General features: G+C 35.1%; 1 protein-coding gene across 1 annotated transcript in view; it reads left to right on the forward strand.

The window, feature by feature from the left end:
* The window catches only part of LOC111505863 (adenylate cyclase type 10), a 38,996-nt gene extending 17,687 nt beyond the window's left edge, over positions 1 to 21,309 (forward strand). Inside the window, exons 16-27 of the mRNA XM_074176415.1 lie at positions 1,572 to 1,715; positions 2,082 to 2,272; positions 5,705 to 5,951; positions 7,850 to 8,017; positions 9,574 to 9,686; positions 11,360 to 11,680; positions 15,760 to 16,016; positions 16,091 to 16,293; positions 16,452 to 16,614; positions 20,230 to 20,484; positions 20,665 to 20,806; positions 21,144 to 21,309. Of these exons, the coding sequence (XP_074032516.1) occupies positions 1,572 to 1,715; positions 2,082 to 2,272; positions 5,705 to 5,951; positions 7,850 to 8,017; positions 9,574 to 9,686; positions 11,360 to 11,680; positions 15,760 to 16,016; positions 16,091 to 16,293; positions 16,452 to 16,614; positions 20,230 to 20,484; positions 20,665 to 20,806; positions 21,144 to 21,284 (2,345 nt within the window). The 3' untranslated portion in view covers positions 21,285 to 21,309. The remainder of the gene's footprint in view (positions 1 to 1,571; positions 1,716 to 2,081; positions 2,273 to 5,704; positions 5,952 to 7,849; positions 8,018 to 9,573; positions 9,687 to 11,359; positions 11,681 to 15,759; positions 16,017 to 16,090; positions 16,294 to 16,451; positions 16,615 to 20,229; positions 20,485 to 20,664; positions 20,807 to 21,143) is intronic.
* The last annotated feature ends 4,849 nt before the right edge of the window (positions 21,310 to 26,158 follow it).

A 26,158-nucleotide genomic window follows, 5' to 3' on the forward strand; every position in this document is an offset into this window, starting at 1 on the left:
TAGAATTATCGACTGTTATGTACTTTTTAACAAGCGAAATAAATGAATTTTTTTTCACCGTAGTGTGCGCTGGTCAGGCCCTATCCCCCGAAGCCCCGATACATTCGGGAGGGCGCGCCAGCATAATCAACCAATGACCACTCCCCACACCGTGGGGTAAGTGATCATTGGGTCCGAGAATCATGTGCCCTGAGCAAACGCAGTGAGCCAAGAATGACAGCCTTCTGCATCTGTGCGGCTAAAATTTCTGCCTTAGTGCGGCAAGCCGGTATGATTTTGAGATTCGAGAGTAGAGAAGACATCATTCCACCAAGGACTCCAATAATCAGAACAACCATCTTGACAGAGTGATCTGGATAGAGTCTGCGGAGTTCGAAGAGAAAATCTCGATATTTAATCCGTTTTTCCTCCTCTTTTCTGACGATATTCGTCTCGCCAGGAGCTGAAAACTCCACGACAAATATCGTTTTGGTCTGGTGGTCGAGAAAGACTACATCATTATTATTATTATTATTATTATTTTTATTTATTAAAGAATAATTACTGTAGATTTGATTTGAATTATAATGTAATATATATTAATACCCCTACAAATTTATAACTACACGGGCAGGTGTTATTAAATAAATTGATACTTAATTGAAAATAAATAATTAAGGAAAAAAATATTTAAATATAATGTATTTGTTTATAAAAATTAAAAATTATTTACAATTATTTATTAAGTAATAATTAATAAATTTCAAATGAGCTGATTCCGATCGGGACAACCAGTTGATTTCAAATAATATTCAATCTGCGCTCGCGCTGCCCTCTATCTTAAAAACGATTCGAAGTATGAACAAATTTTTGAAAGAAAAGTTGTAGAAAATTCAATTTTCTACAATATTGATAATGCATACAATTAGCATAAAACCCATTGGAAACGAGATATTGGCAAAAAACGTGCAAAAATTCGTTTTTTTTTACTTTTGACTCCCAATTTTTTAAGTTGCGGCCGTCGAATCATATGTGAATTTTGAGAATACTTTTATGATGCCAAAATACAAAGTTTATACAAATTTACAGCTGGGTATGTCCACTTTCCTAGGCAAACCCCCTAAAATGACTGGCCTATACCTAAGAGCCATCAACAAAAGTGAATAGCATCAGTGATCTTCGTCCCATATGACATATGTACTCCTGAAAATTGCCAAAGGAACCTTACTTTCCCAGGTACTTCCCTTACTTTACTTTTATTCTATTGGATATGTCGAAGACTTTTGATGGTGTTAACCTTAACTGCCTAATCACCAAACTCCATTATTATGGGTTTAATGATCGAATTTCAGACTGGCTCAAAGACTATCTCTTCACCCAAATACAATTTGTCAGGGTAAATGAAACAGTTGTCACTTTGGAATCGAATGGTCAATAATGGCGTACCTCAGGGTACTACTAATATAGGGTCTTCTAACAGAGCTTCCGAACTTTTTGACGTTCCAACGGTATTGTTCAAAAAATCACAGAAATGTTAACAAGCCAGTGTTTTATCAAAATCACCATTGAAATATTTTGTTTATCTTCTACAGCTGTGCAAAAACTCTTCGAGATCAATGTTTTGAGTTGCGCAAAAGGAAATTTCATAGAAGGGGGTTTGAGTTTCAAGGAGAGATTGGTCAATCCAAACGAAGACATGTCCGTCAAATGTGACTGTAAAGGATTGATCATTGATGGTGAGTCAAAAATGGTTTCTTGGTGATACAATTTCAGCAAACTCTTGGGAAGGGCCTCAAGGCAGATTCTTGGGGAATACATACACACAGTGCATGAGAGTAGCAAACTTGGCAACGTACTGTTGGGAATAAATACATTCTATCGATCAAGTCGGGTTCATTTGCAAAAAAAAACGAAGTTCATGAAACTTAGTGTTTAGTAAAACAGAGACCAATTAACAACAGCAATAACAAAACTAAATGAATCAAATTGACACAATAATGTTTTTCTTTGAGCTGTAGAATTGATATAACTGAGGAAGAGAAGTGGTTCCAGATTAATTCGTTATGGATATGGTTATGAAATGTTTCTTCTTGATGTTTCAGAAACGTGTACAGACTTGCCGAAATATGCGTCTTGCGGCTACATGCGTTTTCGTTCATCTGAATTCAGAGAAACAACGTACAATCTCCTGACAGACAATCAGAAGAGAGAATTCCATGAGAGAGCAATTAGGTACTTAGAGAAAGAGACTAGAAGGTGCAGAGCTTGTGGTAACGGGTACTTTGTGAGACAGGTAAGATATCAAGTTTATGGAATATAGTCTAAAACTAGTACTAGAAGAATGAAAATAAAGTATTTTTAACACGATTTTTTTCAACCAAGTAGCAATTTTCAAGGAAGTTTTATTATGAACAATAGATATGGATACAAATGTATTATATACATCAATTACATTATCATTTATGAATATTATTGTGTAAAGTACAATTAGAACAACTGCTGATATTAATACCTTGCGATGTTGAAGAGCCTTGTGATAAATTTGAACGAGCTGAGTTGACAATTTTATGGGCATTAACATTTTATTATTGAAGTGAAGAGGACGATATTGTGACGCTGGAGCTAGCTTTTGGAATTATTCTTTCAGCAATTGCCTTTTTATAAGAAATAAATTGATCGATGTTACCTTCAGCTGCTGCTGTAGACCTCCACCTCCGTGTTTCTTAATATCCGTTATATTTGCTCCTGATTCTGCTAGCAAAGAAGCAGAAGACCTTCTGAAACAGTGACCTGTAAATTCATTTGGTACCGGGAGGTTTCGAAACTAAGCAATGGTAGAAGGCATTTTCCCAAACGTGTTTATACCAACTGGGTTAGCACTGCATTTATAATTTGAGTATTTCAGAAAAAAAACTCTGATGATTTATAACAGAAGGGCGTAATGCAATGTAATTATTAAAATAGTCAATGGTTTTCCAACAATGCAATAAGAACGACCCATTTTCTTTTTGTATTTGGAAATTTTTTCACCCACAAAATAAAACTTCACTTTTAACACTCATTGATGAATAGCTATTATATCCATCTAACAAAAAGAAGAATCTAATAAAAACGTCTACATGTCGTCTAGTTCAACCCACAATTTATTTTTCATTGCTATCGTGTTATTTGTTATATCCTGACCTATATGTTGTGACATATATGTTATGACGTATATGTTATGACATATACAGTGTCACCATTAAAGTGTGCACCATATAAGAAACTTTTTTTTCGAAAAGTCTCAATGAAGTTTAACTTATAATGATGCGGCCAACTGCGACCCACTGACGTTCAGTGTTTGTCAAATTCAACTTTTTTTTGAAAAAAATTAAAAAAGTGCATTTCTAGATCGAATTAAACAAAAAGTTACTTGAAAAAGTTGTGTCTATCCATATGCCAAATTTTATGCAACTATGATAAAGTAACCGTTTTGCTTATTTTTGACAGATATCCCCTTTATTTTAGAAAACAAGTTCGGTTAATTGTCATCAATTCATGTATACATAACAAACTCATCATGGAGTTTAACTTTTCTGATACATTTTCACTTATACGGACATTTCTAGAAAGAAATTAAAAATGTGCTATAAAAATTTTAACATGACTGGTGCAAAGTTTCAATCACTTGGCTATTTTTTTAAACAAACGACAGTACCTTCAATTTTGAAAAAGCAGACACAACTGCAATAAGTATTAATAAAATTACTAGAGTTGAAATTACATTAATATTTCAATATTCAGTATTTACAGATTATTTATAAACACTAACTAGGGCGGTAAGGAAGCTTAACCACGTTGAATAAAATTTTTAAGTAGGTCTTGACAAATAAAATGCAAGCTATGGTAGTGTCAAGTTGTTGATTTACTTGTCAAATTTTCAACAATTATTGTTTCAATAATGTTGTCTCTTCAGGAAAGAATAGAAATAGTTTTAATTTGTGGTGAGAATACACCATACATAAAAAAATGTTCAACATACTACTGTGTCAAGGATAATGTCAAAATTCAGAGAAACAGGATCCGTAGCAAATAAATTTAAGAAAAAGCACACTCCAAGTAAAATATGATGAGAAGGCCCAACTTAACATTTGTTTGAAAGTTATTGAACACGGGCAAACGAGCATAACCGATATTATAAAAAATACCGATTACAAGTAAGAAAGAAAGAAATAATTTTATTAAAGAATAAATTTTGGCCTTACAAGCCAAAATTTATTAACACATTGAAAGGACGAGATTTTGATGTCCGTTTGGGGTTTTCATTCTGGTTTCAAGGAGAGAGAGAAGAAAATGTAAAGTTTTCTTATACAATTTTATGGACAGATGAGGCAACGTTCTCTTCAAATGGAATGGTAAGTTCTCAAAATTGCCGATGGTGGGCCCAAGAAAATCCCAATTTCACAGTTGAATGTGGTTGGTGATCAGTATTCCTTTAAAACTAATGTATGGTGTGGGATACTTAACGACCAAATAATTAGGCCATTTTTCTTTAGGGAAAATTTATCATCCGTCGGTTATCTCAACCTCTTAAATAATGAGGTTTGTGAAGTTTTAGATAATATGCCTTTAAATATTAAATACGACCTATGGTATCAGCTTGATGGCACGCCAATACATCACACGGTTGCTGTAAAACAGTCCCTCCAACAAATGTTCAGAGGCAAAGTTATTGGACGTAACTGGGAACATTATTGGCCACTTAGATCACCCGACTTGACGCCTTTAGACTTTTTCTTGTGGGGTTACCTGAAACAAAAAGTGTACCGAAGTAGACCATTTACTGACATACAACATCTGGAAAATACCATTCGCGAGTGCTGTGCAAATATAAATCCCCGATTTATTAAAAATGCAGTTACAGATGTCAGTAGAAGGACCATAATTTGTATTGAACGTGGAGGACGCCATACTGAAATGTAGGCTATAAGTGTTTGACAACCTCATTTAGATCAATAAGTAATTTTTTGTACCCATTTGTATTTTTTATAATATTATTGTTGTTTGAAATTTATAATAATAATAGTTCTATCGAAATTATTTGCATTTTTTTTTGTTGCCTCTGCTTTATCGAAATCAAAGGTTTGTTTAAGAAAATAGCTAAGTGATTGAAACTTTGCACCAGTCATGTTAAAATTTTTATAGCACATTTTTAATTTCTCTCTAAAAATGTCCGTATAAGTAAAAATGTATCAGAAAAGTTAAACTCCATGATGAGTTTGTTATGTATACATGAATTAATGACAATTAACCGAACTTGTTTTTTAAAATGAAGGGGATATCTGTCAAAAATAAGCAAAACGTTAACTTTGTCCTAGTTGCATAAAATTTGGCATGTGGATAGACACAACTTTTTCAAGTAACTTTTTGTTAAATTCGATATAGAAATACACTTTTTCAATTTTTTTCAAAAAAAAAGATGAATTTGACAAACACTGAACGTCAGTGGGTCACAGTTGGCCGCATCTTCTCAAGTTAAATTCAAAGCACAAACAAGTGCCGAAGTTAAACTTCATTGAAACTTTTCGAAAAAAAAGTTTCCCATATGGTGTGCATTTTAATGGTGACACTATGTTATGACATATATTTTATTTGGGGATATTGAAATTATCATTATTTTGTGGTTGTGAGAAATTGACTAGGAGGTCACTGACATTATTATTATTATCATTTTCACTTCACCCAGATGGGAGGCGGTCGTCTAGACAACACCCTCAGGATCCTCAGGAGAAAAGATAAAAAAAAATCGGTTTCCACAGAAACTTCAAGCATCGCAGAAAACTTCGGAGCCAACAAGTTGCTCCAAAGAGCTTCATTCGTCAGCTTCGAGAGCTATCAATCCGGAAAGTCCAGAGAATACTCACGTGGAACGAATACGTTGTCTCTCTATTCGAGCGGATCAGGAGCCGATTCAATGAGCTTGCCTGACTCACGTAAGTTATATAAAGAAAATACTTTTTCCTCCTTTCCATATAGAAAGTATAGGCATACTTTCCTTCCTCACATCAGGGATGAAACTCATACTTCTTCCTTACGAAGTACTCAACTCCCCCACATCTCAAATAAGTTTTGGAAGATGAAACTTGCGAATCAATCATATACAAATTGTGATTTCTAGAACAACTTGTATATACTGTATTATGGTAAAAATCAAACGTAAATGTTACTTCAACGTCACTCCTTCAAATAAAAAAGTGTCTATGTGGTATCTGCATCTGTAGAGTAGGGAGGGTGTACATCTTCCCAAGGAGTTGTCCTCCTAGGTCATCGTCCATCCTGTCCTTCCCAGGAAGTTGGATAGGTCTCTGGGAGACATCTCCTTTATATCGGCAGGTGTAGGCCAAGACTCGCCGAACACACACTCTCTTTGGCAACCTTGAGGTGTCTCACAGTGGCCTCCGCGAAGGTTTTGGAAGGTGCAGCGACATTACTGTCGTTGCGCGGCTTCTTCAACCTTCTTGGGGTTCCCTCCGTAGAGGTGCACAAGTGAGGGAGCTTTTCTGCACGAACAGCCGGTTCCTTGACTTTATTCAAGGCGGAGCTCTTGGCGCCCGCCGCAGGAAGTGCCCTTGCTGTTGGAGGTGATCTGCTATGTCCAGCCTCACTCCTATCAGTAGATTGGGGTGGACATTTCTGTTCATCCCCAGCCACCGCCTTATATTGAGGTGAGCACTTCTGTCTAGCTTCGGGATTGGTATTTGTTTTTGTTGTTTCTGATGTTCCATTCATGTGTGTTCCCACGAGTAAAAATGGAAGAGTTGGTCACCTCTGGCAGAGCCCCGCATTACCAGAGGTTTACAGAGATTACAATGAGCTTTCGCCCAGTTCTCCAAAGGGATCGTTCATGACCGCATATCACCCTGCGGCCTTTCAGCTGTCGGCACGATTCCTCACACCTTAGCTTGGGTACACCGGTCCACGGTGGCATGTTTTGCAAAGGCATTTGGAGGGTTTCAGTTCCCTCACCCTACTTATTTCTGCCACTAACCAAGAGTCTGGTAACCCCGTCCGTAAGGCCACATTGGCTTCCCGGATAGGGCCTCCAGTCCCCTGGCCATTCGCCTATACGCCACCTGGGGACGCGTCCGATAGGTAGCCCAACCCACGGGTGTCTATGTGGTAAAAAAGATTTCAAACCGTAGAAACTTCACATTCAACAACATCAAATTGTCATCAATTGCCAAATTTGGACATCGACTCACTTATGTATAGCTATCTCTCTTTCATGTTTCTGTAATTGAACGAAAAAGTTAACTATTTCGTCTATTGGCGGAACTAGGAGAGTCTAGGGTGGGTTAAGCCCCCAGAGCAACTGTTAGGACTCCCTAGAAGCTATAACGAAATATAACAAATTTTTACTTTAATTAAATCTGTTTGTTACTCTTTTCATGTTCGATAGTACCATTAAATAAAAAAATCCTACGTCGTAATTGAAAATTCCATTGATAAATACATTGACAGGATGTTATTTTCTATACTGGGAATTTGTTTATGGTTTTTTCATGAGTTGCTGCTATTTCAACAAATTTTTCGTTGGTTTTTGGACAGCCCTTGAATGATTATTTGACAAAAATGATATCGAAAATGCGATTTGGGACCATCAGAAAATCAAAACAATTTTATTTCCCCTCACAGCTCACCAAGGGGTATTCTATTCTCTCTCGACTACTGGGGACTGTAGCCCCTCCCCTTCTTCAATCCTAGTTACGCCAATGGTTTCGTTTTTTCACTCGTAGGAGAAACGGGTGTTACATAAAACTATTGTTCAATTGTGTTAGCTAGTATGATGATTGTTGACCCAAGTGTACTTCAAGTTACTTCTCTATTCTAGATCACTACTTTTCCATGTCTAACGATATCGGATTTACAACGATACGAAAGCTCAAAGACAATTACAACCTCATAAGAACATTTTCTACTACCGACTACACTCAATGTACTTGTCCACTGGTTTTGAATACTATGTATTCACAGCTAATCGAGCACTGTAAGGGAGCTGGTAAGTATGATTTTCAAAATGGCAGTTTTATTTTGCGAAGATTTTGTAGCATAAATGTAATAGTATCTTCAAAGGTCTCTGAGAATGAGTGCAACAAATGAATTTTCATTGACTGATTTTTGGTATATAGGTTAGGTTAGGTCCAAAGTGAGTGGGTCTATTCGACCCTCCACCGCAACCCGCAAGGGTTTATTGAGGCTCATACCTATTCACACTCGGCCAAAGAAACCGAGCTTCTTAACGAAACCGATTAGTTTGTATGATGAGTGGTCTTTCAGGTCAGATGATAAGACTACGGCTCTGCCGAACTCTAAAAACCTGATTCGGTTCCCAGCGGGGCAGGCACAAAGTATATGCTCTGCTGTTTCATCATTTTTCAAACGGAGGTGACACACACTGTCTTCCTATAGTCTAAGTCTCTGCATATGCTGATTCAAGTGACAGTGACTTGTAAGAAGGCCTGTTAGAAGTTCATGAATCTTCTTGCCATCCAGGTGTTCAATGTTTGTTTGGCAAAGCCAAAAGCGATGCCAATGACAGGTTCTGGTCCGATGAAGCTGCTTGCAGCACCTTTTTTTTGCAATGGAGTCTGCAACTTAGTTTTTGGCAATTTGCTACCAATTCAGACGTTGCTCGGTAGATATATAACTTTCATTTTTTGTCAAAAGACTTACATCATTTGACCAGTTATTTACCAAAATAGGCAAACCAAATGGCAGTTATTTATGAAAATATTCGATAGCCTAAATGTGATACCTTTTACCTCTGGGAATATGTACAACAAATGGTTTTTCATAAACTGAAATAAGCATTCCAAAGGGCAAAATAGGCAAACCAAGTAGCAGTTCTGTTATGAAAATATTTAATAGTATAAATGTAATATCTTCTACCTTTGAAAATATGTACAACAAATGAGTTTCCATCGACTGATTTTTTGACATCTATCAAAAGAGGTACATCAATTGAACAGTTATTTATCAAAATAGGTGAAACAAATGGTAAAATAGGCGAACCAAATAGAAAAATGGGCAAACCAAATGGCAGTTTTGTTATGAAAATGTTCAATAGCATAGATATAACACCTTGTACCTCTGACAATAGTTGCAACAAATATATTTTCATCGACTGATGTTTGATATATATCAAAAGATTTACATCAATTGACCAGTTATTTACCAAATTGGGTGTGCCAAATGGTAAAATAGGCAAACCCAATGTTAAAATAAGCAAAACAAATTGGCAAAATAGGCTAATCAAATGAAAGCTTTGTTATGGAAATAGCATAGGCACCTCTGAAGATAGATGCAACAAATGATGATTGTATCTCTCAAAAACATTACATCAATCGATGGTACTTACCAAAATGGGCAAATCAGATATCTGCCAAAAGAAGCATACCAATTGAATTGATGACTAATGATTCACAGATAGAACTGAAGAAACTTTCAATGGATAGTAAATGATTTCTGAGAAATCTGCCAAAAAAGCTATATCAAATGTATCATTAGTGCCTAATGATCGATTCAATTTCGAATGTATATTTATTACTGTTACAGGTCTCGTTGAGAAAATCATGAACGCCACCATTGAATATTCGTACGTGTGTATTGAAAATAGAAATATCCCACAAACTATAAAGGTCTTGGAAGAAGCGCTGCAACTTCTTGATGTGAGAGATTACACAAAAAATATTTCACCTTATTCTAGTTATAGATTTAATATTTATAAGATAACTATTCGCATGTACAACAGAGTTACTTACGAAATATTAATTTATTATTTAAAAATATATATCTGATATAAAAAATTATTTTGTGCTTGTATAATGCCAACAAAGCGTTGCTGTTTTGCGAATTGTACGTCGGATAATTGATATCCGGAAGAAAACGTGTTTTTTGATACCATTTATAAAACCTCATATTAATGGTGTTAGATGTAAAAATGGATACATGCTTCGAGGAGAGTGAATTTAACAGTGCCAAAAATAAATAAATATTCATATGTATGTAAACATAAAATGAATAGTAAATTTTTCATCGTTAATTACCATTGATTAGAATGAGATATAACCTCAATCCTTCATTGAATCATATTCATTTATTATATTTAATTAAATTTATTTCATTACTATCTATATTTGATTCATATTTCACTCGGAAATAAATCTGAAATTCATAATTATTTTCAATATCATTTATTGCAGTTTGAATCTACCGCTACTCTTTTACTAGAGTATGTATACTAACCTGTCTATTCATTTACTTTTTTTTCAGTTACTTTCAAATTACGGCATGCAAGCCAACGCAACATTTTAATGTTACAACATTGTTATCCTTTAAAGTTGCAAATGTTAGTTTTGCTCCAGGAACATCTTTTTCTGTTAAAAACATTGTTTTTTAATTGTACTTTACCATATGTTTTTATGAGGATTAGGCAGAGTTTGCCCCTACCGAACTACTAGCGCTGCTAGTGAGTGATTTTTCGTACTTCAGGAAAAAGTTCATTGTAGGTATCTCATTGTTTTTGTGTTTTTGTAACAGTTGTATATTGTTCGTTTCAATGATTTTATTAGATGAACATCTGAAGTATTTGGTAATCCCATATCACATCTCGTCTTGCGTTCATTAGGTTTGTTTTTGACTATTTTACGTACAGTTAAGAAAGGAATTTGTTTCCCTCGAAACCAAACTTGAGATGTACATTCATATATACATTGAAACATACTCTCTGTGTTTCAATATTCAAATGCATCCGAATATTATTCACTGGTATCTCTTTTTCGCATTGTTCACCATCGCTATTATAATCACTACACAGAAAAAAGTATGCGTTGTTATCACACTCGTTATTACTATTAGTACTTGTCCAAGGACGCCATACTTTGAACAGATAACAAAAATTTCAAGTAATTATAACTGCACCAATATCGAATTTCAACACTCAAATAGCGATCATTTCCTGATCTGAACATTAAAAACACTACTCTTATAAATATTCTATTCGTCACCGTAACATGACTACAAATTTAATTTTATGACTCTTCAGCCAATTATAAAACTCGGTTAGTAAAACTCATCCAATACGAACCGCCAAGTCTACAGTCCACGTGGACTAGTTGGCAGCGGCTTTATTTCTCTGTATTGTTTTTTTTTTGACCTTGAGATCGCCGACAGCTTTAACTATGCACTATACCAGTTACTTCGACTATACCAACATGAAAAAATATTCGAAACCCTGTTATATGATGGATTCTTTCCACAAAAATATTACATAATTATTTTTAGTGAGTTTGTTCTGTTTTTCATCCGAGAGGTTCCATTTTCTGAATACAGTATTTCGCAGGGACCGATGAAAGAGCAGGTGGAGCTCGACTGGATGATAGAACTGAAGAGGGGCAAGCTTTTCACGTTGCTGGGGAGTGCTCATATGGAAATGAACGATGACGAAACCTACACGTACCTGATGAAGGCGCTCAAATGCTACGGCGTTAACTTTCCGACGACGCGCTTCTTCAAGGCACTCAAGAAAGCTCAAATGAAACTGAAGCACATGCTACGATTCTTCATGACGAGAAGCGTATTTTCGAGGAGGACCGACGACGACGTATCCGAGTACTGCAACAACGTTTCGGAATGTTTGGCGTTCCTCTGCAAGTTTTTCATAGTGAGTAGTCTTTAGAAAAAAACATCTGTTGGGGATATATTCCTATTGTTATCATGAAAAAACTATAAAAACTTTTATTCTAATTGTGAAAAGTCGTTTTTGGTTATTGATGCTGAGGTACTCTACAATCCAATTCATTCACGCAGCAAGACGGAGAACAACTACTTTACGCTCGAAAAATGAGTGAAATTGGCGATTTTCATTCTTGTCAAGTAGAAAATATTGAACAAAATTCATTTTTTGTGAAGAAAATTAAAGTTCTCCCCTAATTTTTCTGGGGATTTTCACCTTTTACCATCTTAAAAATATGTGAATCGTCACAGGACGCCTGGCAGATGTGAAACATCAGTTTTGTGACCTCTGTGATGATTGTTGGGTACTGAAATATTCATAAAAAATATGAAATTGAAATATCCGTAAAAAAAAATTAATGTGGCTCTAGTATACTAGCAAACTCAAGAATTTTAGCAAGGATCAGTACTTGGATCTGTTTTGTTTCTTATATATTTCAATTCTTTGGCAACAATTAATTTATTTGGTAAATTAAAATGTTTGCTGATGACACCACTTTAATTAACAATGGAAACAGTGTACAATAAATCAAAATTAATATTTCAAAAGACCCCTACCGATCCATCGATTTGGGTAGACTGTATTAAGGAATTCCCTGGCTACAACGCTAAAAAGGGGCGGAGCCCTATCATGCATAAACCACATGTGGATTCGAATTTCTAATGGTACATTCTGAAGTAGTCCCGGCAATTCATTTTCTAAAAAGTGTCTGTAAGTTGCGCCATTCAGTCGAAGCGAAAGAAAGAAAGGGCCTATCAAGTAATTATCAATTATTGCCGCCCATACATTTACAGAAAATTGATACTGATAATGCCTTTCACTAACAGCGTGCGGATTTTCGAGAGCCCAAACATGGTTGTTATGAAAGTTTGTGATAGCATTTCGGGAAAAGTTTGCCCCGTCCGTGTAGAGTACATATCTTAAATACTGAGGATTTCCAGCCAATTTTCTCAAAAACCATTGACACATAGTAATGCGTTGGGGAAAGTCTCGTGGCAAAAGAGCTTGTACCCTTCGAATATGGTATGGATAAAACTGTTGATCGTGGATAATTCTCCAAACTGTGGATGAGTAGAATTGACAGCTTCAGCAATTACTCTTGTGCTTGTTTCTGGATTCTCCTCGAGAGCGTTCAAAACAGCTTCTTCCAATTCTGGGGTTCGGACTGCTCGTGGTCTTCCAATAATATCAGCTGCCCTCTTAAAGCTACCTGTTTCTGCCAAACGACACGATGAAGACTAGCAAATGTTGGAGCTGAAGGCAGTGCTCGCTTAGGAAATCGCTCCTGGTAAATACGTCTTGCTTCGCGCGCATTGCCATCCGCAAAGCCATAAACGAAATGCATATCGGCTAAATGAGCATTATTGTTTAAATAATCCATTTTTTCAAAATAAGTGTTTTCTACTTCTACTTATGGAAACTTCAACAAAACGTCTAACTGTCACAAAATATGTAATTACCAAAACTACTTTCAAATTTATTTCCAAAGCATTCTTGTGAAAAATGCAAAATATTCGTAATAACTTCAACATGCATCGATTATCAAATAATCGACTTAAAGTTTTCAAGTCCAAATATTCAGAAAACGGTTGCTTATAGCGACTAGTAACAAGAGTAGCTTATTTACGTAGATATAATAGAGGAATAGATTTTTTTATTGAAAAATGTGCTAGAAGTACGTTCAAAAAAGTTATGAATCTTTAAAAAAGAAAAAGATGTGTAGGTGGCGCCCCCTACGAGTAAGAGCAGGTTCGAATTCGATACCTCAAAAACCTCCTATTACCAAGTTTCGATTAATTAAGTTCAGTATTTCAAAAGTTATTTGAAAAAAACGAAAATAAAAATAAAACTTCAACATTCTGTATCTTGGAAACGAAGCGTTTCCGGACATTTATTTATTTGGACAATTCATATTAGAATATTGTGAGGAATCACCTCCTGAAGTTTGTCAAAGTTTGTCATATAAAAACGGTCTAGATCAATTGATCCAAAAGATCAAATTAAATTCAATAATGAAAATATTAAATACTCTCCTATTGCTGAATTTCTTGGTTTTATTCTAGATAAAAATGTATCATGGAGACAAGACAAAAATATCTCCCATAATTGGAATTTTATTCAAAATAAATTCTGTACCCCTGAAATACCTTAAATTGTTTTATTTTTCATTAGTATATTCCAAAATGCAATATCTTGATATGAGTATGGGGACTGCCAACAAATTTCTTATTGAAACCAATTAAAAAACTTCAGAACACAATTATAAGGTGAATATTCAAGTTGAACAAAAAGGAGCCTACAGTCAACTTGTATAAATCAAAAAAACTAATAGATTTGTCATCCTTACATAAATTCAAATTATGTACCTCATTTTTTTGGCCAAAAATAAGCTCAAACATTCATATATAAAGGTATAAAATTTTACAATGAGCTACCGAATGCTTTGCAAAAATTTAATAAAAAAAAATTCCGGATCAATTAGGAAAAATATTTATTGTTTGTATAGATATATTATTTGATGAGTGCATGTATGTTCATGTTGATAATCATATTCAACATATATGTGTGTATATATGTGAATATATGTATGGGTATGTATATTTACATTTTCTTCAAGTTTTAGTTTTGATTCATCTTTTTGTCTTGCTCATTTTTCATTATTTTCAAAAATTATTCATTTAATAAAACACAGGTGATGTATACTATAGTAAACACAACTGTATACACAATCGGTAACCCCGAATCAGTGGGAAAAGAATCGCACACTTGCTTGCGCATGGCGACCCGTCGCCACGGCATGCTCCGTCACGTTTTTACATATGGTTATGGATGTTACACATCAAAAGTAATAATTGTAATAGAATACAGGTGTAGGAAGGATAAACTTTTCAGTTCGATCCGTGAAGTCACTGCGTAAATTCAAAGTAATTTCCACAAAGAATTTTTTCATAACGAGTGGTACCACTTCGAAACCAGTCTTCAAATGATCATTCGATTGATTTCAGCGAGGATCCGGCTGCTGGAGGAACGATAAGCATAGGCAAGAGTTCCTCTGGGAGGAGGTATTACTCTAGGACGTAGTTGTTTTCTGTTGGACGTTTGCCGAATCCTACTGGATGGGAATGAGGAAAAAGATGGATATTGCCCATTTTATTGTAGAATATTCATCTCCTCAATTCTGAGCAATACCTATCATGATATATACAAAATTATTGTTCATGTCAGTTTTAGAAATCATAACTATCCATCATTACTGTCTTCTGTATCTGTAGAGTAGGGAGGCCCACAGTACTTAAGCCACATGTGACCCATTGTACATCCTCCCAAGGAAAAAAAACGAATTAATACAGTTCATTGTATGATTTTCACTATAAAGGGTTTTACAAAAACCACGACACGTGTTTCGCTATACAATAGCTTCCTCAAGCATAAACTCCAAAGGAGTTGTCCTTCTAGGTCATCGTCCATCCTGTCCTTTCCAGGAAGGTGGACAGGTCTCTGGGAGACATACCCTTTATATCGGCAGGTGTAGGCCAAGATTCGCCGAACACACACTCTCTCATTGACGATAACTCCGGGCATTCGCATTGGACATGCCTGACAGTTTTATCTTCTTGTTCACACATCCTGCATAGAGGTGTGTCCACTAGCCCCATATTGTGGAGGTGTTTTCTTAGTTGACAGTGGCCAGTCAGAAATCCTACTGTTAAGCGTAGATTTTTTCTGGTCATTGCCAGATATTTCTTCTGCGCCAGCTTCCTAGAGTCGCCAAGGCTGATCCTGGCAAGATTACATCACGCAGTAGGTGCTACTGGGTCCTAAAATTCTTAGTCCAGCCGCTTCCTTGGCTAAAGAGTCGGTAATACGATTATCTTTACTCCTGTCGTGCCCTTAAATCCACCTCAGGATGATGTTATTATCTACCGGGGCTTTACTGTCGCTGTCTTATTAGACTAGATAATAAACTTCATCCTGTGTATACTTCGCTCATCTGTTCTATGTTTCAGATCAAACACCGCTGGAAGGAAGCAGAATTGGCTGCCATGTGGAGCCTCAGCAAGGCCATCGAAACTGAGACAGATTTCGAAAAAATATGCATGGCCTACGGAAATTTGATCTTCATCACTTCAAATCTCGGTCACAATAGAATGTGCATCGCTCTGGAGGTATTTGCGTTGAGAACATGCCACAAGAAGAAAACGTATGTCGAACTAGAAGAGCTCAAAGCTGTCTCATTCTTGTACTTCACAATCAGTCGTGGAAGGTAAAAAACATTACAGAAAAATTGAGTCGAAGTGAAAGGATCATATCACACCCCATTTGGTTTCTCTTTTGAAGGTTGAGAAGAGCTGAAATTGAAAAATTTTTGCACATCGGTTACGTGGTTTGGCGACTTTCGACTTCTTCACAAAATGAGATGCTTGCCTTCAGAATGTTGCCTCTCTTGGCACACGTGGTGCTTTTGAGAAGGCAGTTGCTAGAATATAACAACATGCTTCAGGAGATCCAGTATTTGTTCGTTAACGATACGGATAACTCGCGTAAGTTCAATTCCAAAGTAGGATTGTTTTCAACTTTTTCACCAACCTTGAATTGAGAGTTTCATCTGACATACCAAATTGGTTCTGATCTTGAGATTATGAAAAACTGAATCGTTCTCAAGGACTTTCTTCTCATTTCAATCAAATATTGTTTGCAGAAATGGCATGGTACTACGCCTTATGTATGGTAGTGTGTTTAGAAACAGGACTCATAGTAGAACCATATTCAAAATGCGTTAAGTTCATGCAAGGCGAGGGTTTGGAACCAACTATCAGAGACCCAGACGGGAAAATGCGACTAATCATCTGTATTTGGTTATGGTAATTATTTGATAAGACTTATGTTAATGACTTGTTCCGTAGTTTTCATTAGGGTTGCAATTTTCAATTGAATAATTTTCGCTTCTTCTAAAGCTGGTAAGTGAACTTTTATGAGATGAAATATTCTAAAAGTGTTTAGAATAGAAGAATGACTCGTTTTCAAAATATTTTTGCCATTTTCACTGAAAAATATCAGAAAATGATTCGATCACAACAAATTCATTGAAACGATGAATAACTCAGTTTCTGGAAAAACAATGGAGATCAACCATAATGATAACTAGTCAAAATATGAAGTGGAACGAAATCAATTCAAACTGTATTTCAATCCGAATAGTATCAAAGCAATTAATAATGACATTTCTGAAAAAGTAATGAAATATCAAGAAATTCAACGATGTTTTTCAAGTGTATTTTACGGACGATAAAATAATTGTTCACTTCAACAACTTCATGAACATATCTATAGTTAATATACAGGGTGTCCCTGGACTTCCTCTTTTCCTCTCGGGAATGTATAGATGGGGTCAAAATATCACCAGTACTTCATATAACTTTTTTTCCTAAAAGTCTTCGTAACCACGTTACGGGCTGTCGAAGTTACAAAATGAAAAATGTTTTTCTTTGATAACTTTTCAAGTGAATATTCAAAATCATCCAAATTTTGGTAATTGACTAAACAAATGAATTCCGTCGATGAGCTTTCATGCAGGAGTCAGTTGTTGTGCTACAAAGTCAGGAACGGACTACCCCCGATGGTCCACACCCCAAAACTTTGAAATGACAGATATTTTTCAATATTTTTCAACAAAATAAGGTTACTTGGACAATTTTATGAATAAAAGTACTCGTGTGGAAAGTCGATCGGAGCAACGAGTCTTGATAAAAATGTAGTTCTACTCGACGACATCAAACCCGCTCGTCCACCATTATTTGAAATGAATAATTATCAAAGCAGAAATAATAATGATAACGTTAATTCAACAACATTTATAACAGGAATAATACAAAGTATGCTAAAATGAAGTCGTAAACAAAAAGTACAGTACCTATATGGAAGTTTAAGTCACAATTGTGATAGCAGATATTTTTTCAAAAAAAATATCAAGTTCTGTAGATTCGTGGTGTTTTTAAACTAACAAGCTACTCTACTATGAAATATCGAATTCATTCCATATTTTGTATGTACATAATACGTGTGGAATAATCACGTTTCGTGTTGATCAGTTATCTGAATCTCATGAAACTCAACATTCGAATGTTTCAAATTCTTCTTCACAGCTAAACTGTTGAGGAGTTTCACTGATAATTATAATTTTATGGGAGAAAATCTTTAACACGAATCTAAATTTAGCTGAAAAAACGCACATCGGAAAAAATATTTACTATACTAATAAAAAGCAAACGAATGAACTACAAAAACGGCTGCACATGATCAGGTGAAAAATATCCAGGGAATAATTATGTTCCATTTCTTTCACAGATGTTGACAAAAAAACCTTTTAGAAAGTTTTGATAAAAAATGAGAAACTGGAATGCGATTTTGTTTTGTTGAGTGGTGCGTTGTCATATGACTATCATTGTATTGTCAATATTCTATAGGATATTTTGAATTTTTTTGATATGGCCGAACAGTTTACATTCAATGAATATGCAGATATGCATGTATTTTATGGACGAGCATTTTGTAATGCTGCAGAAGCTCGTCGTCTGTATTCCGAGCATTTTCCCAATCGAATGGTACCGTCAAGAGAAACATTCGAGCGTGTCGATCGTAGCTTGAGGGAGACAGGTATGTAATAATTGATAATTAATTTGAGCACGTTGTTTTATTTCGATATTATTGTAGGTACAGTTTTGCCAAAACGAGGTGGTGAGGGCGCTCCTAGGACTGTACGTACCGTTGTATTGGAGGAAAATATTTTGGAAGCCGTCGCTGATGATCCTTCAATGAGCATCAGAAATCTATCAGAACAGTTCCATACATCCAAGTCCACTATTCATAGAATAATTAGGGAACAACTGCTCCACCCATTTCACATCCAGAAGGTACATGCCATGACACCTCAAGATTTTCCAGCACGACTGGAATATGCCAATTGGTTCATGGATAGGCAAAGAGGGGATATGACTTTTATTAATCGAGTTTTATTCACTGATGAAGCAGGTTTCAGTAGAGATGGAGTTATCAACTCTCATAATCTCCATATATGGGCCGAAGAAAATCCCCATGGGATATTGCAAACCAAACACCAACGGAAATTCAACGTGAATGTTTGGGCTGGTATCATAGGAAACCATCTTATAGGACCATTCGTTCTACAGGACCGATTGAATGGAGAACGTTATTTGGAGTTCATTCAGAACGATTTGAATGGACTTTTGGAACATGTTCCATTGCAAACCCGAAGAGATATGTGGTTCATGCATGATGGCGCTCCTCCTCATTTTAGTTTGATTGTGCGTGACCATCTGAACCATATTTTCTACAATAGATGGATTGGTAGAGGTGGGCCATATTCATGGCCATCGCGGTCTCCGGATTTAAATCCATTGGATTTCTTTCTGTGGGGGCATCTAAAAAGCCTTGTTTACGCTACACCTATTCACACAAGAGATGCATTGTTGAATAGAATAACATTACATTGTGAAGCCATACGAAACGACCCTGGAATGCTATTTCAAGTACAGAGAGGGTGTCTTCGCAGACTAAGAAAATGTATAGAGAGAGAAGGTGGTCATATCGAGCAGTTTCTGTAGCGGATTTTTCATTTCTGTTTGCTCTTGAGGCTCTTGAGTTTCGTTAGATAAACGTGTTTGCATTATAAAAATTCGTTATGAACATTTTACCTATCATTTCCATTTTCCTTAAAAACTAATATTTTCGAATAATGGTAGACATCTCAGGATAAATGTTGTTGAATTAACGTTATCATTATTATTTCTGCTTTGATAATTATTCATTTCAAATAATGGTGGACGAGCGGGTTTGATGTCGTCGAGTGAAACTACATTTTTATCAAGACTCGTTGCTCCGATCGACTTTCCACACGAGTACTTTTATTCATAAAATTGTCCAAGTAACCTTAATTTGTTGAAAAATATTGAAAAATATCTGTCATTTCAAAGTTTTGGGGTGTGGACCATCGGGGGTAATCCGTTCCTGACTTTGTAGCAAAACAACTGACTCCTGCATGAAAGCTCATCGAAGGAATTCATTTGTTTAGTCAATTACCAAAATTTGGATGATTTTGAATATTCACTTGAAAAGTTATCAAAGAAAAACATTTTTCATTTTGTAACTTCGAGGGCCCGTTACTTGGTAACGAAGGATTTTAGGAAAAAAAGTTATATGAAGTACTGGTGATATTTTGACCCCATCTATACATTCCCGAGAGGAAAAGAGGAAGTCCAGGGACACCCTGTATATTATGATAATGATATATGATGAATTTAATGAATCTGACAAATGTTAAAATATCTTGAGTCTCAAAAAAACAAGGTAGCAATTGCCGAGGCCTGATAGGTGATTTCTTGATGAATCTTCTTGATGAGTGAACGTGATGAATCTTGATGATGATTTTCTAGATGATTTCTTCTTTGACTTTTTTTTAGGGAAGTAAGAAACAACAATTGGGAAGCTTCTATGGTGTGGCAGAAGGTAGCTTGGGATTTCAAAATACGGGATGTAGGAGATTCTGTTCAAAACTTCATTACTGGCCTCTATCTGATCGAGGGCCTAATTATATATTTAGTAAACAAAATGGATAAAAAAAACTTGAAGGCAATTGCCAGAACTAACGAACGACTGATTGAGCTTTTCAAACATTACGACAAGGGTTCGAAATATTGTCAAGTTGTTATTCCTAGGTTAGTAATCAAATGAAACATGTATTATCTCTTGGCTCCCCAAATCAAATATCGTCCAGTTATTTTCTTTTTGTTACTGCAAAATTATTTTGTTTTTTTAACTTAGTTTTCACTCAGTATTGATTTATTTCATCATTCATATGTTGCAGTTACATTAATCATATTCCACAATTCTTGCAGACTTTATCATATGAAAGCCTATTATAGGATTGCAAGGTACAACGATTACAGGGGAGGCTTGAAACTTCTGAAAATAGGCAAAAAATATGCGGAGATGTATCTCAATGACTTAGAGTTGCTGTACATGAAGCATAGTGAATTGGTAAGAACAGCCTACTTTCTATACTGACCTTGATACCATTGGTTTTTCCATGGAATATTTTCTTATTAGTCAGTGGGCTATGCTTGAAAACTGGCAGTAAACAAATCTAAAGAAATGAACTTTAAACGTTCAAGCCAGTCTCGAATATACCTACACAGTAGGTTGAATGGGCTGAATGGGCTATCAGAAAACAACTACTCCACTGGCTAATACCACTAATGAATAGAAATCAAATCAAGTTACGAGAAGTTGAATATTTTTTAAGTACTGTAAGGATCTTTGAATATTTTCCAAAGTATAAAAGTTTGTCCTCTGAAGAGATTAATCACTTTTTAAGGGTTGGTGTCGAAAGCTGTCTAGAGAAGATTCATCGTTTTGGAGAGAGCATTCCGATGAAGAAAACAAGTTGGACTTGAATGATATAGATCAACTAGATAAATATATTCCCTACACTTTACCTGTACCAATTTATATTTAATAATAAATATATGTATCGAAATCTAGTTTTGAAATGTTTTTTTCTCGATGTGGAAATGTATCAACACATTATGTCAGCCATATAATTTATTTCAAAATTCAAAAACGATTTCAAGTAAAAGATGCAGAGTTGACAAAATATTCCATCAACCGGGATCCCTCTTGCCTAAATCCTAGTATTTAGTTGTTTCAAAAGTTTTGTCCGATTTCATGCACGGAATTCGATGAAATCGACGAAGGCCATTTTTGCATGGTCCTGATTGGTGAAGGTTGGACCGGTGATATTAATTTGGTGTACAAAAAGCTCATTTAGAGGCAGAGCTTTTTGTCTTCAACCGAGGACCGCCTGCCCGGTACTGGCGATGCCCAATAGGCTGAAACAGCTTTCTACCGGTGGCTCTTGAATTGAAATCAATATGAAAATGATCAGAATAGTACTTATCTAGTCAATATGGGAATGATCAGGAATGATCAGAATAGTACTTATCTATTTATCTTCTGACTTTCATGAAATTATTTTCCAGCAGCTTGATTGCATAAACCTTTCTCGACTTCATATCATTTCTAGAAACATGTAGATTCGTTTTCCGATGGTATTCCAGAATAGCTTTCCAAATAGCTTGATAATGGGGTCAAACCCGAAACCGGTCGTATAAATAAAATTTACCAGTGGTATTTAGACAAATGTGTTTCTATTCATTTCATTTAAGTATAAATAAGTACTATTCTGATCATCCCCAAAATGATTTCAACTTAAGCGCCACCGATAGACAGCTGTTTCAGCCTTCAAAGGGAGCTATTTCAGAATTGGTCTGATTAGATAGATAGATAGACATATACTTTATTGTCCAAGAAAATACAATCTTATTGACAAAGCTTGTTAAAAAATCTGGTATATATAACACTTAAAAGAATAAAAGAAAAGATACAATTAAAAAAAATACACAAAAACACAATTTGAGCAAAACTAAGTTCACATATCTAATAGATAAAATGTAACAATAGAAAATAGAATTTAGCAAAATGTAGACAAAATAGTTTGTATAGTCCCTTTCAAAAGATGTAAATAACAAATAACCACAGTTTGAACATAAGTTCACATGTCATGGCAATAAAATAAGATCTATCCCAGTATAAAATATAATTTGAAGTATAGGTGTCAATATAAACAACAAAAAAAACACCTATATTAAATCACAGCAATGTTCCATTGTAATATTCATCAAGATTATAGCTTTTTTCCTTCCTAATTTCCTAAGGTATGTGATTATACAGCTTTTTACTTTCATAAATCAAAGAATACTTTGTCTGGCTTGTTTTTGGAACAGGAAGATGTATTTTCCGAGTTCCAACCATATTATGTTTTTTGTAAATCAGGCAAACAGTGAAACAAGTGAAAAAAACAAGTGACAGTGAGAATTTTTTCTCTCAAAAATAATGGTCTGCATGACTCACGCACTCCCACCTTGCATAAGTATCTAACCGCTCGCTTTTGCAAAACAAACACTGAATCAAAAAGTTGTTTACTGCAAAATCCCCAGAAGGCAACACCATATCTCAGGTGGGACTCATTTTTGTTGTGGATGAACTCAATTCATTTGAAACTATTCGAAGTGCATAACATCCTGATGCCAATTTTTTATTCAAAGCTGAAATATGTTGATCAAATTTTAATGTGTTATCCATGAAGATTCCCAGGAATTTGGATTGGTTTTTATTCTCAAGAATTTGTCCATTCAAGTATAAATTGTTAATATTACAGCTGAAGATGAGTAGGTTTGTTTTTTTAATATTAAAGCACAATTAGTTTGCATCACACCATTTTTTCACAACTTCTAAATCACTAGAGATAGTTTCTTTCATATTAGAAGTATTTTTTTCCATGCCAAAGGAGCGTGGTGTCATCCGCAAAAATAGGAGAGTAACCAGGTCATTTACATAAATGAGGAAAAGAATCGGGCTTAGTACTGATCCTTGTGGTACTTAGTACTGATCCAAATTGACAGTTGGTTAATATATTGTGTTTTATAAAGAAAAGCTAATACCCTTTTTTTCACCATTTTTTCTATTATTTTTGAGAGTGTTGAAAGCATGGAGATAGGTCTAAAGTTATTTGGATCTTCTGCATTACCACCTTTGAAAATAGGAATTACAAGAACTGTTTTTAGACACGGAGGGAAATTTCCAAGGGAAAAGGATTTATTTATAGCCATCACTAGTGTATTCAAAGCGGAATCGGGAAGGTTATTTAAAATTTTTACTGAACTTTCATCATTGCCTGTTGCATTTTTGTTTTTATTTTCTTGCAAGATTTCTTTCAGCTCTAATAAATTTGTGTCTTCAAAGTGAAAGTTGGGCATATTTACATTATTTAAATAATCCATAGGATTTGAAGTAGGAACAAGGGATGAAGTTAGTTTTTGAGCAATTGTGCAGTAAAAATAATTGAGTTTTTCCGGATCTATATTGATGTGTTCTGGAATTGAATTTGATTTATTTCTTAGACCATTCACTATGGCCCAGTTTTCTTTGATTTTATTATAAGCTTTGTTTATTCTACTCTTGTAATGAATTTCTTTTGCATGTTTAATGACCCGTCTGTAAATTTGACGATATTTGTTGACGATATAACAAATGTTATAAAAAATTTATCGGAAAAATATTTTCGTATTGAGTGTAGCGACCTCAAGTTGGCGCATAAATTTTGATGCCCTATGTAATCCACGATTTATTCATCTTTTTAATCTTTATTTTCCGTTAAGGAAAACATTCTTCAAAAAGTTTGGTTAATAATCCTTGGAAGGCGCCCATAGAATCGCTTGAAGACAAAACCTCTTCCCATGCAGTTTGCTCGCAATTGTGTTTAAATTTGTTAAAATTTTTGGAGCTGTATATTCTACCAAACTTGAATGATTTCTTTGAGTTTTTACTTTCAATAGGGAATTAAAAATTATACCATCATGGTCTGATAGACCAGCTGGGATCACACTGCACGTCAATTTTTCTTCATCCAGGTTTGTGCAAATATAGTCTATAGTAGAAGATGAGTGTTGTGAGATTCGTGTGATTAATAAAAAAATCAAACAAACTTGATTATGAGAATCAATAGAACAAAATTGTTCAACATCATTTGGTGATTCATTATATGCAATTTTTATTTTATTACTTCAGAATTAGTCATCGAATCCGAACACCTTGTACATTTTCAAAATGTTACTCCAACAAGACGATGGAATCAAGTATTTTGTTCAATCTATAATAGCTTGTTTATAGCTCATTCATGATAGCTTTTGAATTTAATGGGGGAATCACTCGAGAGTCGAATACCTAGTTTTTTGAGGAAACTCTTCATTTTTGGTGAAGGCTAGAAATATACAGGGTATTATATTCGAATTGAAGAATTTGGTACAAATTTCCGGTATACCTAGAAGTGTTGGAAAAACGTCAATATTTCCATTCGATAAAGCATATTAAATAACCTTTAGTTGCCAATTGTCAGGATATGAATCATATCATTTCCCAAAGTATGGCCATCGCGCTGCACAACATAAAAAAACACAGTTGCTGTAGCTATTTGGTGGTTGCTTCTTTTTCACATACTTACGTCCAAATAACCCAAACAATCAGCATGTTATTAAGGAACGCCCTGTATATTTCTCCTTCTACATTTACTTGAAATTCCTTTTGTCCCTAGTCCCGTCGTCGGGAGAAAAAGACCAATTTACAATTATCACGCCTCATGAAAAACAAAATATATTAGGCATGACCAAGAAACATTTGGCGTTTGGCTTCTGATTCTTCGTATTAAAGTGACATCTGCTTAGCTTTGAAGTTGATAGTTTTTGCACGCCCAGTTGGAGTTTTTAATTACCTAACAGTTAATACAACAAAATAGGTTCGAGTATACTATCCGGAATGTAACGAGTTTTGGATGAGTTCCATGGAATGAGAATGAGATGGATGTTCTAGAGAAAGCATATAATGTTAACAAACAGTTTTTTCTTCAAATGAATGTATGATCATTGTTGAAGAACCAGAAATTAAGAAAATTCTCGGGTTTTTTCGCCTTTCACAATCTGAAGAATATAAAAATTGTGATGGACAACTTTATATAGTCGGGCAGGGCAAACTTTTTAGTTCGATGAGTAAATTCAAACTATTTTGGTATTCTATTCAAAACAGGAACTATATTCCTCTTGAATTTTTGGAAAATATTCATTTCAGTCTCACAACTGCATTATCTTATTTCTATCTGGAGATCAGCCGATAAATCCACAATAAAACCTTTAAAATCCTTATAAAATAAAACTATTAAAAATATACTAATATCATTGTATATAGACTAACAACCCTATATACAAAGCTGATATTATAATTGTGAAAGTTGAGAGGATGGATGTATGTATGTTTGTGTCTCACGCCTAATAGCGGGGGAGCCCACGATACAAAATGGGGATTTACTCGAGCGTCTTAGAGACCTTTTAGGTTGCAAAGCTTAGATGATAAGAAGAAAAAAATGTTATATAATATATACCTTTTCATCGGTGGGGGAGGCTGCTATAGATTATTAAATATGTAAAAAAAACTGTTGCATGGACATACTCGAGCGCGTCAGATATTGATACCATCAATGTCCTACGTACTTTTAATAATGTTGGTATGTTAATCTGATCGTTTGATTGATGTGGGTGGTTGTACGTAAGGGTTAAAAATGAAAAAAAAAATTAATCGAGTGCGTCAGATTTTTAAAGGGGTATTAAGTGCACCAAAAAAAAAGCTCTCATTCAATAATCTGATGATTTCGATCTGACGCAAACTCGCGGCCATAATAATAATGTGTAGAAAAAAATCGTCATTTTGAAATACTCAAGCGCG

This window comes from Leptinotarsa decemlineata, unplaced genomic scaffold (genome assembly GCF_025532065.1).
Source record: "Leptinotarsa decemlineata unplaced genomic scaffold, Ldec_3_MD MMD2_tig00001719_RagTag_RagTag, whole genome shotgun sequence".
Taxonomy (NCBI): Eukaryota; Metazoa; Arthropoda; class Insecta; order Coleoptera; family Chrysomelidae; genus Leptinotarsa; species Leptinotarsa decemlineata.